Here is a 14079-nt window from a genome sequence, read left to right on the forward strand (position 1 = left end):
TTTCTCTATTCCGATCAAAACTGAAATTCTAAAAATAATTGATGACTTGCAACCCGAGAACCCCGTAAATGGATAATTATGAGTTAGAAAAATTGGACGAGGTACATAACAAATAAGAAAAACATAATTTTAATTTCACTCGCAATATGTTGTCAATACACCAAAAATTGTTGTGCATTCAAAATTTTAACCTTTAGTAAAGATAAAAGAATCAATAATATAATTCACATCTTTTTTTTCTTTTTAATAAAAGTCGCTGCATGTTTCAATTCCAATTAGATTACATGTTACATTTATCATTTTGTCTACTAACAAAATAATACACATGCGCATATTAGTGTCACAGTAGCGGCTCAACATTCCACAGTCACACAAACGACAGGTTGAATCACCTCTAGTAGATCAGAACCTCTGCTCCACTCTCCATTCTAGACCAAAACCAATCCTTCCTTCGATCCCCTAACATTTCTTATACTTCTCTTTAATAAATTGTCATTACATTCCGCCACTTTAACCAACACCACCTTACCTTCTACTTCTACGCAGCCGAATCTTATTATACTATCTAATCTCACATAAGCTAGTACCAGAGGACTTTTATTCCTACGCCACTCACCAAAACCAATGTTGGATTGTTCTCTATACGCGTCGAACCGCCAAAACGAAAGCTCTGTCGCGTGGCTTGCTAAAAATCTAAACATACCCAGCGGCTAAGCAAGCTGTTACCACGCACCCACTACCTGAAATCACCTAACTTCTAAGCCACACACGTGCATCCACATTGTACGAGTCCATTAAACTGACATAGACATGAGCAGTTGTCCCAACGGTGCGTGAGAATTCATCTCCAGCTATTTTAAGCCCCCCAATCACATAAAACACGCCATCAACAGTTGCCATGATGCACCCAAATCTAAGGGTCGCAACGGGGGTGAGGTTCTTCGAAAACCGTGGGAATCTAGATAGACGGAGGCGGGAAAACACCGAATTATTTGGAGCAGAGGAAATTTTACCTCCGAAGACTAAATTTGGATAGGGGTGGGGTTACTACCTCCGAAACATAAAAATCCCCGCCCTGCCACCGAAAAACCCTGTGGAGATCCTCGAAAAATACCTGCGATAATCTTCGAAACTATATTGTTAAAAATATATATATATATATGTATATATATATATTATCCTGATTTTTGTATTTTCTTTCGCGATGTTATGCAACCTTTAGCTTTTCCGCTGGAGTGGTCGAGTAGCAGTTGTTGGGAACCGTCTTTTAGAGCTTTTTGTGATTTATGATTATGTCAAAAAGAATAAAATTAGTGCATGGAGAACAACATAAATAAAATTGGGAAAATTGTACTTAATTATGATATTCATTTGACCCAATAAAATTAGAGCTAATTGTCGTTGGAGAACAATTTTTGTTCAAGAGTACTTTTTGTTTAGTTTGGGCTTAATTAATTTCTGATCCTTTGTATAAAAAGTTAAAAATAATAATAGCATTATAATTACATAAAACAAAATTATGAAATTATGGTATGCTGAAATTCCACATAAAGTCCGGTACTTTGGCTGGCAACTAGCACGCAATTGTCTCCCCACGCGTGTGAATCTTCAATTTCACGGATTACAAGTATGTAGTAATTGTGTGATATGTAATGAACCGTGGGAGGATGAGATTCGCACAACAAATCAGATTGTAGCTCAAGCTTGTACTGTACTTAATGATTGGTCAGAAGCTAATGTCTTAAGGAATCAGACTGATACAGGGGAACAATAGATCGGAAATACAGCAGTAGGAAATATTTCATCTGCTGGTTGCACGGCTTGGTATCCACCATCAGAAAGAGTTCTCTCGTGTTGTGTTGATGCAGCATGTTTTAACGCTGATGGTCGTGCAGGGATGGGAGCAGCAATACAGGATGCAAATGAGCAGTTTGTAATAGGGAGATGTGCGGGTCTGTTATGTTGTCCGACAACAAGAGAATGTGAGACCGAAGCTTTATTACAAGCTATGCAATGGCTAGAAGCTGGTGGAATAAGGAACGTGGTCTTCGAATCTGATGCTAAACAAGTGATTGATGATAGAAATTCTACATCTGTTGATCATTCTGAATTTGAGGATAGAATTTTTCAAATACGATCGATTCTCACATCAAATGACTCTTACTCAGTTAAATGGATACGGCGACAAGCGAATGAGATGACACATGTGTTAGCACAGTTTTCTCGTTTATCCACTTGCCCTTCTTTTTTTTAATTTATTATCGAGTTTTGTTTCTGTTTCATTGTTACAATTTTGCCAAGATTTAGCTCATTAATTTATTGTTATCTTTGATTAAAAAAAACAAAATTATGAAGATTGTATGATGAAAAAGTGAGACTTCATCCATTTTTGTTCGAATAGTAATTTAATAGGTAAATTACACCCATGACCACTGAACTTTATCATTTTAGTATTGTGACCACTGAACTTCAGTTCTTAACAGTATGGCCACCGAACTTTACACTTTTTAACACCGGTGGCCATTCAACACCTCAAAACAACCGTTGCCGGTCTCAAAATAAAAAAATTCGAAGAGTTAATAATATTTTAAGGAATTTTAATTTTTGAAATTTTTTGTTTTGAGGTCATGTAGGCGTTGTTTGGATAGGAGAGAGAAAGTAAGTTTTTAGAGAAAGAAAGCTAAAAAAAATGTGATTTTGGAAAATAAAAAATATGGTTTCATAGTAAATGTCGTTCTGAACAACTTTAATTCTTGAATATTTTCATTTTGAGATCGTTAACAGTCATTTTGAGGAGTTAGTTAAAACTGAATGGTCACCGATGTTAAAAAATGTAAAGTTTAGTGGTCATACCGTTAAGAATTGAAGTTCAGTGGCCATAATGTTAAAATGGATAAAGTTCAGTAACCATGGGTGTAATTTACCCGTAATTTAATTTAGTAGAGCTTAGTCAATTTGCAAAGATTAACCGAAAATAACGAAAATGTAGAAAGCTTGGATAAGTAACATCTAGATGATAAAAACGATCAAACAGGTACTTAATGTCTTAATTTAAATAGTGAATTACTATTCCTAGCCACTAATTTATACCTCTAGCCTCGGGAAAAGACCGAACTATCCTTTTCACCAAAATTGAAAAAATCCAAAACCTCTCAAGAACCCTATACAATAATCGATCAAATCCGGACTAATTTTTGAACCGAATCATGGATGGTGACAAAAGTCGCAAAGGGAAAGCGAAAATGGTAAGATTTACGGTTTTATTTCGTTGAATTTCGCTTTGATTTGAATCTGTTTGGCAGATTTTGAAAATCGTCGGAATCACAGTCGGGCGTATGAACATCACGCCCGACCTGTGGTTCCGGCGTAAGAGCATCACGCCCGACCAATGGTGCGGGCGTGATAGCCATATGCCCGCACCACTGGTCGGGCGTGATTCTCGAACGCCCACACCACTGGTCGGACGTGATGTTCATACGCCCGACCAGTGTTGCGGGCGTGATTTGCATACGCCCAAGTATTTTTTTTTAAATTTTACATTATTTACATTTAAATTAATTTAGTGTAATTTATAATTTATATGTTATCATTTTTTATTAACTAGATGTAATTTTTTGTAGACGGAGCGGCCTACTAGGGGTGGGAAATCCATCCCGTCATCTGCTCGTCGTCTAGATATGGACGACGAGGATGATACACCACGCCATACGAGATTGCATGGTATTGATATATCCGGTCGTAGGCGGAGAGGGGCTGCGACAGACCAGTTGAGGAGGGGGCCGATTGTGGATCAGCCCGATATTCATGGATCAGAGGGGGCGACAGATTTTGGTGACAGAGAGCCTGATAGCGATTCTGTGGAGGACTACCTGGATGTGGTAGCCCAGGTACTGCGACAGTCTGCAGCTGCACGTGATCGCGAGGTTGAGGATAGCGATGAGCAGCCGACCCCAGGCAGACAGCCCACCCACCGCGTAGGAGGTCGCTTTGCGACTACAGGTATTTTTTAGTATAATTTTATAATTTTAGTATAACTTTAGTATAATTTTAGTATAACTTTAGTATAATTTTAGCATAATTTTATAACTTTAGTATAACTCAGTATAATTTTAGTATAATTTTATAATTTTAGTATAATTTAGTATAATTTTAGTATTTTAGTATAATTTTATAACTTTAGTATAATTTTAGTATAATTTAGTATAATTTTAGTATTTTAGTATAATTTTAGTATAATTTTACAACTTTAGTATAATTTTATAACTTTCAGGGACCAGCAAACGTTCTAAAGCTAGTGAGAACGAGAGCTGGCTAGTTAGTGGACCGGTGGATGGTGGCCCCGTTGATGGTTTCGTGATTCCTAGTTTTCTAAGACATGTTGCCTTACGGATGCTGGGAGGAGAGATTCGGTTGTTTCTGACATGCTACAACAGATCAACAGCATGCCGAGATTTGTATTAGTGGTTTTCTGGTGCGTCACCCGAGGTAAGAATAATATAGTTTGTCAACATTTATTGTAATTTGTATTTTTAACTATAAACATAAAAAACATTCAGTAATTGTATAAATTGTATATGTGTCATTTTACAGCTGAAGGAGATGATCGAGAAGACTGGTTTGTCTCACCTTCCACATATCATGTTTAAGAACCTCGACACTCCGCTGTTGACTGTGTTCGTGGAACGGTGGCAGCCCGATACGAACTCCTTCCACATGCCGTTCGGGGAGATGACTATCCAGCTACATGATGTATGACAGATTCTTCGGATCCCGATCCACGGTCCGATGGTGTTCGAGTCTCCCACTACTGACGGGCTTCATGCCATGTGCATGATGATGTTTGGGGTGGATCGGGAACAACTTCTGTTGCCGGGCCGACATTTATGGAGTGGTGGAGGTGTATTTGTTCAGGCTGTACACAGGCTTGTCATCCAGGATAGGGATGCCGCTACTCGGGCCACAGCGTGGATGTGGCTTATGCTTGGATCCACTTTGTTTGTTGACAAGAGTGGAGATAGGATTAGGCCGGCCCATCTTGCCGAGGTTTACGACGGTGTCAGAGGGGCAGCTGGATTTTCATGGGGGTCTGCTACACTTGCCACGTTGTACCGGCAGTTGGGGATAGCGAGCAGAGGAGACTGTTCTGGTATATGCGGATGTTTGACCCTGCTGCAGGCGTGGATATACGAGTATTTTCCGGTGTTCCGGCCGCATAGACTAGCTCACGTGATCCCAGCTGACCATGTCTATGCACTGAGATGGGAGGTCGGGGTACCAGGCAAGACGACCGCCCGACTAGATACCATACGCGGGCAGCTGGACCGTATGACGACAGCAGAGGTATTTTATAAAATTTTAGAATTAATTTAAGTATTATTTATAGTATATTATTATTTATTATTGAGTATTATTTTTTTTCAGGTGACTTGGTTGCCTTATGGTCCTGTCCCCGATGATGATCGGCTTCGAGTGTCCTACGCCGGTTGGATACGGTGTAGAGACATCGTCGAGCCGTATATGCCCGATCGAGCGCTGCGATAGGTCGGATATACTCAGCCTATCCCAACTGAGCGTATTAGACCTGATAAAGCAGTACGACCAAGGAGATCTTTATCGTACAAGCTCACGCATTCCTCTGTCACAGTTGAGGATACCTGGCGGAGATTTTCATCGGCTCGGGGCATTGATCGGAGGAGATGCCGACCAGTTGGATTCGATCCCACTGCCTGTGATCCTGCTTATATGGACTGGTATATGCGATATTCGCATCCTCATCTCCTTTATGCACCACAGGCTGGACCGGTCCAGCATGCTCGCGCCAACAGCGAATTTGTAAGTTTATTATTATTTAATATTATTATTTAGTATTAGTTTATATGCGTTTATTTTTTAATATTTATTTATTTTTTTTGCAGTGGATTAGCTGGTTGTGGCGTGTCATCCAACTAGCGGCTACCCACCAATCTGACGAGGATGCTCCACGCATTAAGAAAGAGATGGATGAGTTTATGGAGGCGTGGCGTCGGGCGAGCTAAATTATTTTTGTAGAACTTCATACATTTTAACACTTTTGATATTATATATACTCTTTTATGTTTATTAATTTTTATTTTAATGTTTATGTTTTTAAATTTTATTTGTTAAAGGGTAATCCGAGTTAAAATGCCGTAATTTTATTTCTAAACGGATAATTCGAGTTAACCACAATTATCAACATTTTTTTTTTGAGATTTAGGCATGCGGGCGTGAGGTAATCACGCCTCACCACAGGGTGAGGCGTGAGGCTATCACGCCTCACCGTAGGTGCGGACGTGGTAGCCTCACGTCTCACCCTGTGGTGAGGCATGATTACCTCATGCCTCACCACAGGGTGAGGCGTGATTACCTCACGCCCGCATGCCGGGAGAGGTTTTTTTCCCCATTTTCCCACCTCAAAGCCTCAAAGGGTACTTTCGTTCTTTCACGGGGCTAGAGGTGGGAAATTGGGGCTGGGTTTAACAACACCCTTTAAATATTCGGATAATTTTTTTGTTTGTTTGTTTCATAAGTATTTCCCATTACCCGTGGGGACTCCTGCGGGCAGCTGCAAAGGTAAAAAAATATCCGAATTTTCTTTTGGAATTTCTCAAAACCATCCTGAAAGTATTAGGGACGGGATGGGAAAGCATCCCCACTCTCGCCCTCCCAAATCTCTTCCTGGGAGATTGTGCGACCCCGGTCCATGAATAACTCTCCGGGTCATACTCCTTGACCGTCGCTGCAGCCCTAGAACCACCACCGGCGACATAGATTTTTCTGGAGACAACAGCGGTGGCAAATTTCTTCCTGGGAATGTATAATTCCATTCTAAGTGATAATGTAGATGTTTGGTCCGATTGCAGAGAGTATGGAATGGGAAATATTATCCATTTTTTGTCCAGAAAATAAAAAACAATATTTGACGGGAATCCGGTTAAAGAACGCTAGCTAAGAAGTAAGAAAAATGGAGAAAGGCTGTACAAAAATGAAATGCAACAAAAACTGCTATCTCAAATAGGAAAATATATTAAAGAAAAGACCTCCATTCCATAAATAGGCAAACAAACGGCCACATGTACAAATAATTTACATTGAGATTTGTAAACTATTAATATATGTTTTATATCCCAAGCTATCAATCACAGATTCTGTGATATCACCATTACTCCAACCTTCCAACTCTGAGATGCATTCTGCTGGAAACAAGTAACACACGTTATAAGTTGTCATTTCGGTTACGTTAAAAAGTACCCGCTCAGATTATATCCGTCAATTATGTAATGTTATCAGCCAAAAACATTTAAGTATAAGGGTCAAATGTGCCAAAAATAACATATAGGATTGCTAGTACCCGAGTCAAATGTGCTAAAAATGAAGTACAGGTGCTAAAACTACAAATTGTGTCAACTACAAGAGCCAAATAGTGTATTCTTTATGTAAATTGACTAACTTTTTACATATTATGTATTCATTGACATTATCTACATCTGCATCGTATGTCTAGCTACCAAACCAAAGCATTGAAATCAACTATTAGTTATATTCATTCACATATTCAAGGATGATTTCAAAAAACAAACTTGTACCTAAATGTGTGTTAAAAATGATTCACCATACTCAAAAAGTCATGTCCGCCCATAAAAAGCACTATCCAGAGCTTACCTTTACAAGAAGTTCCAAGATGGTATCATCATAGATCAACACCCTCATCCAGCCCTTTTGAACCAATCATCACATTTGAATCAATTTGTTTGTCAAACTTCTTCTTTCTTCTTGACTCGAACTCGACAAATCCTTCCATCTAGAAGAAAATTGTTTAAACATTTCAGTTGTTACAGAAGCAGTAGAATTACATAGTTTTCCTGCGAATTTAACAAATAGACTTGGTGACTGCAAACCTGCTGAAATTGATCCATGGATATCGGGTTGTCATGCAGGGAAATATTCTGGAGAGATTTGCAGTCCTTCAGTAGATCATTAGGAATCTATAAAAGCCAAGGAATATAAAAAGGCTCATATACAACTGATAAAATCCACTACACTTCGATAAACCAAACAAGAATGAACAGAATTGTGAACATCTTAAGGTGCAGCCCTGCCAAATATTGTTCAGACGTCATCTGTTAATGGGAAGATATGCTTTCAAATATCCAATATGAACTCTTACGATATTCAAAAAACTTAGAAACTCAAGAGCATTGGATTCTTCATTACCAATAATGTCAAATTGCAACATTAACAAGGCAATAACATGTCAAATCCCAGATTATCATAAATTTCAGTCATGACTTGAACTGATTATCATACCTATATAAAACAAAATTTGTTCTCGAATTAAATTCAATGAGAAGAATTACCAGCTAGTTAAAACATGTTCAAATTATTTCATCTATACAACCTAAACTCATATGTGAATGGTTTGATTTTTCTAATCACGTTTCAGTTTGACCCAGTGTCCACCAAATGTCAACTCTTGAGCTATGTTCTGGAAGCCTAGCACGAGACCGTTCTCGAGTTCAAACAAAAGTCGGATGATTGCTTCTTATTACACCAAGAATTTTTGTAGTATTTGTACTAGTGACCCAAAATAGAATGTAAATATGATAATTGAGTCAACTGTCAAATTGGCATAGGGTATATATATTAGTAAGAGTTGAAAAGGTTTTAGAGAAAGTTGGCCATACTGAGCCCATTGCCGTAAACCAAAGAGACCGAACTATCAAACTAAATATCCTATTAAAATTTCAAAGAAGCCTGAAAAGAAGAAAGCCCAATGCTACCTTGCCCAAATTATTGTTGTTTAACGAAAGTGACTTCAAGTGAACAAGATGGCATACTGAAGCAGGAAGTTCTTCAATAGCATTATCTGCAAAGATGGCCAAGATAGCAAGGATTAAGTAGTAACAACAGGACTATTTATATCTAATAGCATAAACATAGACCTCATCCAAAAATATCCAAGTACGAATGATGTAGAATATAATAAACTTTTTGCAACCAATAATCATGCATTGACGGCACACTCAGATAAGTCTTTCCATGAAAATTCTAGACAATGTAGATGTTACAAACAAGAAACATTGAACAGTACAAGCCAATTTGATTAAATCTTTTTATCCACAAAATCGAAACAGCCATGCCTTTCATCAAAATGGTGCAGCAATTATTATCACCAAAGAAGCATCTCAAAACTAAATAGCGCACAGCTAAACAACAGTGTTATTGCAAGTGGTATCAAATTTCTGGATGTTTTTACCCACGGAATTGGAAGAACTAAAATGATGATTCCCCGTTTAATTTATTTAGTATATTCAGTAAACACCTACACAGATGTGCTTGCATACAAACAAGAAGAAGCAAAACCATGTGCAAGTCTTCCCTTTTTCTCTTTTAAAATTATGTATCAATCATTCATCTTGTATAGCTCCAATGCAATCAAGAGAACAAGATCTACTCTTCTTTCTTTTGTTATTACTTTGCTGAGATATGCACGGAATTGGAAGAACTAAAATGATGATTCCCCGTTTAATCTATTTAGTATATTCAGTAAACACCTACACAGATGTGCTTGCATACAAACAAGAAGAAGCAAAACCATGTGCAAGTCTTCCCTTTTTCTCTTTTAAAATTATGTATCAATCATTCATCTTGTATAGCTCCAATGCAATCAAGAGAACAAGATCTACTCTTCTTTCTTTTGTTATTACTTTGCTGAGATATGCATCGGCCCGGCCAGATCAATGCAATTTCCAACACAGGTTACAATAATCCAGAAATAATTCAACAACGGCTGAATCAATTCAATTGCAGTATGGTAGAGTTAGGTCATAGAGCCTACAAAAATACTAGTCCTTAGATAGTTTACATCTGGCATAACTCACATCCAGGGCATGGCTGCAAATTTCCAAAGTATGCAAGATTCTTCTAAAAACTATTAAAATCACAGTCATTAGCTTCCATTATTAACAAGCCTTTATTTCATTAGGAGTCAACAGTTATACTCGCATAACAAAAGCAATAAGTAGCAATGACTATAAAAAGAAAAGAGAAGAAAAAGAAGAGGTAATGTGAAACCTCACAGAAAGTGATAGTCATATGAGCAAAATAAGTGTTGCTTTTTTCAAAGAGTGGATTGATGGAGTCTTGTCTTGCATAAATATCATCTTAAAAGTTCATACAAGTCCCAACATCCAAAGGATGTACTGATACTAAACTGAAGAAAGGGACATGTAATGAAAACAACTAAAGCTGAAAGAAACATCATAATATATATATATATATCTACCATTTGCTTGTAATTCTTCCAGAGAGAAGCAGCACCCAATTGATTCCGGGAGGGTCTTTAACTTGTTATTTGATACATTTAGAAGAGATAACTGCACCATTAAACAATCTACATCAGATCATGATGTCTGACGAGACATGCCATATATCATATTAACCAAATTGTAAAAGTGTACAAGCTTAGGAAAACATCTATTAGTTAATTCCAATTAGCTGAAGACACAGAATTTCAATTGACACTGACATTCAACAACTTTTCAAGAATGAATTCTGATATCATAGATCCATCTATTACAATTTACAACTAAGATATTTTCTTTTAGTTTTTCTTTTGTATCAGCGCAGTGCAGCTAATTAACTTATTAAACAATTTCCCCATCAATAATTTCTTTATTAGGTGCCACTCACATTGCGCAAGCTCCCAATTGTCTCAGGCATGGAAGTTAACATATTTCCGGAGATGGACAACCGCTCAAGCCTCACCAGCTGACCCACTAGAAACAAAAAAGTAATACTTGTTAGGACTTGGTCAAACATTGATACGCAAGAAATGAGGACGGTATTAACTTTTGTAGATACATCTATTAGGAAAATCTATAAACATGTTCACGAAACAATAAGCAAATAACAAAAAAACTCATCTTACTTATTTAGAGAAGAAAATTACATTCATCAGGAAGTGAGGTAATTCGATTTCCATCAAGTATCATAACTTTAAGAGATTTCAGTTTTCCCAAGTTCATTGGTAGTCGATCGATAAGATTATCTGCTAAGACCTGGAATAAACAAATTACTTCAGCATAATCAAGTTTTAGGTAATTTGCTTCCGACATAAGAACCTTCAACTTCAATATTCAATATGATCATCCAGAAAGCTAAAGAATATATGCATATAGTTAAGCCTTGTGAATGAAGATGATGCTATTTCGAAAACAGTATAGAATAATCAATAGGATCAAATTGTTTGAATGAATTCAAGATACTATAGTGTGGATGGATTGAATTGGATGCATAACAAATAATACTTTCAACAGAATTGCAGCCTTCAGCATATTTTGGGGGAAATGCATAGAAAAGAGGCTTCAAGATTTGGTGAGTTACTTTTGTGCTAGGTAGAAGGCACGCAACTAAGTTTATAAGGGTATGTCTATTAAATATCTCCCATCTTTCCCTTGTAGAGGTGCTAGTCAAGACGGCCCAAGGACTCAGACTTATAACAATTGTGGCATAAATTCAATGAATGGCAAGTTTGTAAGTCTTACCAGGCGCTGCATATTGACTAGTTTGTTAATATCCATTGGAATGTCAACTGCAGCAAATACATTTAGAAAAGCTATCAACTCATTGAGGAAAAATAAAAAGCACATTCCAATGATGTTTAGGTTTCACGCTTAATCGTTCTTTCCATCATATCATCATTATAAAAAGAAGTTCAAAAATTGGCAATTAATTCTAGAATCAAATTCTTTACTCAACCAAGGGTAGATCAGTCGTTACCTAGTTTATTGTGAGTTAAATCAAGGGTGCGCACACTTCTGTCCAGGTCAAGAACCTCATCTGGAAAAGTCTGTTCATACAAAATTAGATAAGAAAACAAACAAAAAGCAAGGAAAATAACACATTCTAGTCGGATCAATGTGATCAGAACTTCTTCATCTGGTATCAGTGTCTGATATTTAAACTATTAAGATGCAAAAGTTTTCCACCCACTCCTAACTCCTAACAAACACAAACAGAGTCCAAGCAAATTACTGGAGCATAAATTCTAAGATATAGGTCATTCGCCACTGATGTGTCTTCCAGTTATACACTGTTTTCCTCGAGTAAATAAATACTACTATAACAGAAGTAGCAAAAATTTTGAAATTTAAGAGAAACCAGCAAAATCCATACATATCCAGCTAAACCTACAATATATATGAAGAATCCAACAAGCATAAATAAAATCCCTAATTAACTCGATCACATTACATCCCCAAATCAGCTAGCAGAATGCATGCATATCCATGCACACACCCACATCAGTTGGAGCTAATAAAAATATAGGCAGAGACATAAACACACATACAAACAGGAAAAACAAAACAAGAAAGCGTGATCAAAATTGAAAAAAAAAAACACGATTGAGCAAAACCCATGATATCTAAGCTTTGGAAATATGGAAAGTGAATAGAGAGATAGAATTGCCTTCAATTTAGCATCACGCATAGCAACAATGCCCGTAGATCGCCATCGGGCAATCCTGTTTGCTTTGGAGTCTGCATTTTGACTAGCACAGCAACCCATCTTCTTTTCAACCCTCTTCTGATAAAAAATTTCACGCAATCAACACAGAAGTATTAGAAAGCAGCGACCAAAACTGAAAAGTGCGATTTGGGGACCAAGTTGAAGGAGAGAAAGGAGAGTTTCTGTGTCCAAAGGCAGACAGGATAAGAGAGGAGACGGAAAGGAAGAGAAGAGAGTGGGAGGTCAAGTTTGCAAAGTCGTCATTTTCTTGTTGGAAAGGATCGTTGGAGGAATCCAACAACTCCCTTACGGATTACGGGTTTAGTTGGATTTTGCCAAGTGCTTTTTGAAATTTGGTCTCCGATCAATTCGCTGATCACAAAGAGACAGAAAGAGAGTTGCCATGTTTACAACTTTTCAGATAATGGCAAAATTTAACCTTTTAATTTTTAAGCTAAAGTAAATTTAGTTGTCGCTTATGGTATGGTGTGAATTTAATTTTATTAGAAATTTAAAACGATCAGTATAATTATTAAATATCAGTTAAATTAGTTTTTTTAATTTTTTTTTTTTTATAATGTGGAGCTAAATTTCATCTTACTTGAAAACACTACAATTAAATTTACATTGAGATTAAGATGTTGTTACGGAAAATTAAGTGTTGAAAAAATAAGGTATGAATATTATAAATGCTGTAAGTGTTGAATGTAAGTGTTGAATGATGTAACTTTTATAAAAATATCACGAAATAATGTTTACTTTTTTTTTTTTTTTTTTGGTAAGAAGGGAAGAAAAAAAAACAAACAAACAAAAACCTAACCCGGGATCAGTCTAGGAAGACTGACCCCAATCCTATCCTCAAGAAGAGAAGGTAACAGAAAAGAAGGAGGAACGGAAAGGGTAGAAACACCTAACATCCCCCCATGCCCAGCAGCTGCCAAGCGATCCGCCACGCGGTTTTTCTCCCTATAAATATGGGAGAAGGTAAGAGAATCGAAGGCAGGACGAAGCCTCAAGATGGCTTTAATGAGATTCTGACTCTTAAGACAAACAGCCTGTCTATCCGAAATCCTGTTGATAGCCTCCAAATTGTCAGACTCCACCGAAAGTCTTTTAACACCCATGCGAATGGCGAGTTTAATGCCAGACAAGATCCCCCAGAGCTCTGCAGTAAAGGAGGAGCCCGTACCTAAGTTATGGGTAAACCCAGCCAGCCAGGCGCCACCAGCATCCCGAAGAACTCCACCAGCAGCAATTCTGCCATTACTAAGGCAGGAGCCATCCGTATTCAACTTGACAACCCCTTCCCTGGGCTTCCTCCAACCAACTAACTGGACCTCTTTAACCGGGGAGGGGTGAACCAGGGGCTCTCCTTCAAAACTCTTTGTAATAACAGAGAGTTTTTTCGAGAAGTAAAACTGGAGGTCAAGAATAAAGACAGTCTTCTCAGCAAATAACTCTTCATTCCTCCATTTCCACATTTGGTGACAAATAATAGCGAAGAGAATAGCCCCGTGCTCCATACTGGCCAACAAATTCCCATTAACGCCT

The 14079-nt window shown here is 37.6% G+C and overlaps 1 protein-coding gene and 1 pseudogene across 2 annotated transcripts; both read right to left on the minus strand.

The window, feature by feature from the left end:
- Positions 1-428: 428 nt before the first annotated feature.
- LOC136218119 (F-box/kelch-repeat protein At5g26960-like) lies at positions 429-7248 on the minus strand (annotated as a pseudogene).
- Positions 7025-12944, minus strand: LOC136232805 (plant intracellular Ras-group-related LRR protein 7). Of its 2 annotated transcripts, none has more exons than XM_066022230.1 (10): positions 12490-12944; positions 11800-11869; positions 11565-11611; positions 10970-11078; positions 10711-10796; positions 10304-10394; positions 8799-8884; positions 7917-8003; positions 7681-7819; positions 7025-7211 (listed from the first exon to the last, which is right to left on the minus strand). In XM_066022230.1, exons 1-9 carry the CDS (start codon positions 12586-12588, stop codon positions 7709-7711), a joined length of 786 nt encoding a protein of 261 aa, XP_065878302.1. In that variant the 5' UTR covers positions 12589-12944; the 3' UTR covers positions 7025-7211; positions 7681-7708. The 2 variants fall into 2 exon arrangements, with proteins under 2 accessions (XP_065878302.1, XP_065878309.1); XM_066022237.1 differs by having other exon boundaries at positions 7025-7214.
- Between the last annotated feature and the right edge of the window lie 1135 nt (positions 12945-14079).

This window comes from Euphorbia lathyris, chromosome 1, assembly GCF_963576675.1.
Source record: "Euphorbia lathyris chromosome 1, ddEupLath1.1, whole genome shotgun sequence".
NCBI lineage: Eukaryota > Viridiplantae > Streptophyta > Magnoliopsida > Malpighiales > Euphorbiaceae > Euphorbia > Euphorbia lathyris.

What these genes read in the sequence shown, in the direction of transcription:
- LOC136232805 (XM_066022230.1), bottom strand. Translation starts at nt 12,588, where the DNA reads ATGGGTTGCTGTGCTAGTCAAAATGCAGACTCCAAAGCAAACAGGATT. An exon ending in TGCGTGATGCTAAATTGAAG is followed by an intron (nt 11,870 to 12,489) that starts GCAATTCTATCT and finishes TTGTATGAACAG; the next exon opens with ACTTTTCCAGATGAGGTTCT. An exon ending in TACCTCACTTCCTGATGAAT is followed by an intron (nt 10,797 to 10,969) that starts GTAATTTTCTTC and finishes TTTTGTTTCTAG; the next exon opens with TGGGTCAGCTGGTGAGGCTT.